The sequence below is a fragment of the Octodon degus genome, unplaced genomic scaffold (genome assembly GCF_000260255.1).
Source record: "Octodon degus isolate 3935 unplaced genomic scaffold, OctDeg1.0 scaffold00093, whole genome shotgun sequence".
NCBI classification, from domain to species: Eukaryota; Metazoa; Chordata; class Mammalia; order Rodentia; family Octodontidae; genus Octodon; species Octodon degus.
Genome location: NW_004524669.1, coordinates 1,340,346 through 1,341,772, shown reverse-complemented (window position 1 = coordinate 1,341,772; position 1,427 = coordinate 1,340,346). Strand labels below are relative to the sequence as shown.

The window sequence follows — 1,427 nt, the reverse complement described above, 5'->3', positions numbered from 1 at the left end:
TGACCATATGCTGGGATTATGAATGTAAGTGCTACACCCATCCTACAGTGGGTAGCCTGCATACAATGTAAGGGACAGAAAGAGTCTTCTTTCTCCTTTGTTACTTTTGCTGTCTTCTGCCAGCCATCAATTACTGTCCTCCATGAAGTCACCCTGCCTTGGAACCAGCTGATGATGGACTGAAACCTCTACAAACTGTGAGTTTAATAAACCTTTCCTTCTTTAACTTTGGATATTGGATATTTTGTCTCAGCAATGAGAAAATCACCTAAGACAATAGCAAAGGTTTCTACAATATTCCTCTAATTGGAGACCTTTCAGGAGCACATGTTCCTGTACAGTTTGTTATTGCTGATTTCCCCTCTTTTTATCCCAAGTTATGTTTTTCTTCTTCTCCCTTACTATTTCCTAGGGGCTGGGGAGATGGCTCGGTGGAATAAGCACTTCCCTGGCAAGTGCAAGGGCCTGAGTTTGATCCCTGGTTCAAAAAAAAAAAAAAAATGCCAGCCTTACTATTTCCTCTCTTTGGAGGGGTTCATCACAACCAGCTTGCTACCTGCTCTATGATGAAGCATCATCCACTAGTCCCTGTTTTAATATTTCCACTCTGCCCACTGCTGGGTCCTCACACTGTGATCACGTATAGGTTCCAAATTAGCTGGGCTCCCCCTCCCAAAAAAGCCAAATTGCAACCTTGAGATATTGACCCTCATACTTTGTTTATCTCTAGACCCAAACTGCCTGGTAGTGCCTTCCCTATTCTTTCTGGCAGAGAAACATCTACTATACACAGCTCTTCTAATCTCCAAGCCTAAATCAGCATTTATTCTTTACTTACACAAATTATAGCTGTTATGGTTTGTGTCTAGATGTCCCCCATAAGCCTCATAGGTGGTTGAATCTGTCATTTGTGACTCATTCATGACCATATGCTGGGATTATGAATGTAAGTGCTACACCCATCCTCAGATACCTCTGAGACCCTCCTTTTAGCTCCTGTTCACCTTCTCCTTATAGCCTTTAAAATGGACTCTTGATGACATACCGTTCATCCTATGGACTCTAGATCATTGTAGTCCTGGTTCTTCTCATTCTCTAACTACTCTTTCCTGCCCTCGTTCCTCTTCCTTTCTTTAGACCCCTCAAACCCAAATGATTCCCAAAAAGATATCATGTGCAGTCTGTGGTAAGCAGTGACCATGTAATAAAAGTATCAATTTAGAAGCTAATATCAATTATAAAAAATACTAAAAGTAAAATAAAACTCAGCAATATTGAGATGGATTAAGGTGTGGTGAAAGTTGGCTGGGGAACTAAGTGTGACCTGTTACTACAAGATCCATGAGCCCATGTGCAATAGAGTTCTCAAAGCTCTGCAGACCCCAAGCTCATCAGAACCCAAGGTTTTCAATAGATTTCCTGGACCT

General features: G+C 41.6%; 1 protein-coding gene across 1 annotated transcript in view; it reads right to left on the bottom strand.

Moving 5' to 3' along the window:
* Shcbp1 (SHC binding and spindle associated 1) overlaps positions 1–1,043 on the bottom strand; it is a 97,558-nt gene extending 96,515 nt beyond the window's left edge. Inside the window, exon 1 of the mRNA XM_023722892.1 lies at positions 1,005–1,043. Within this exon, the coding sequence (XP_023578660.1) occupies positions 1,005–1,043 (39 nt within the window). The remainder of the gene's footprint in view (positions 1–1,004) is intronic.
* Between the last annotated feature and the right edge of the window lie 384 nt (positions 1,044–1,427).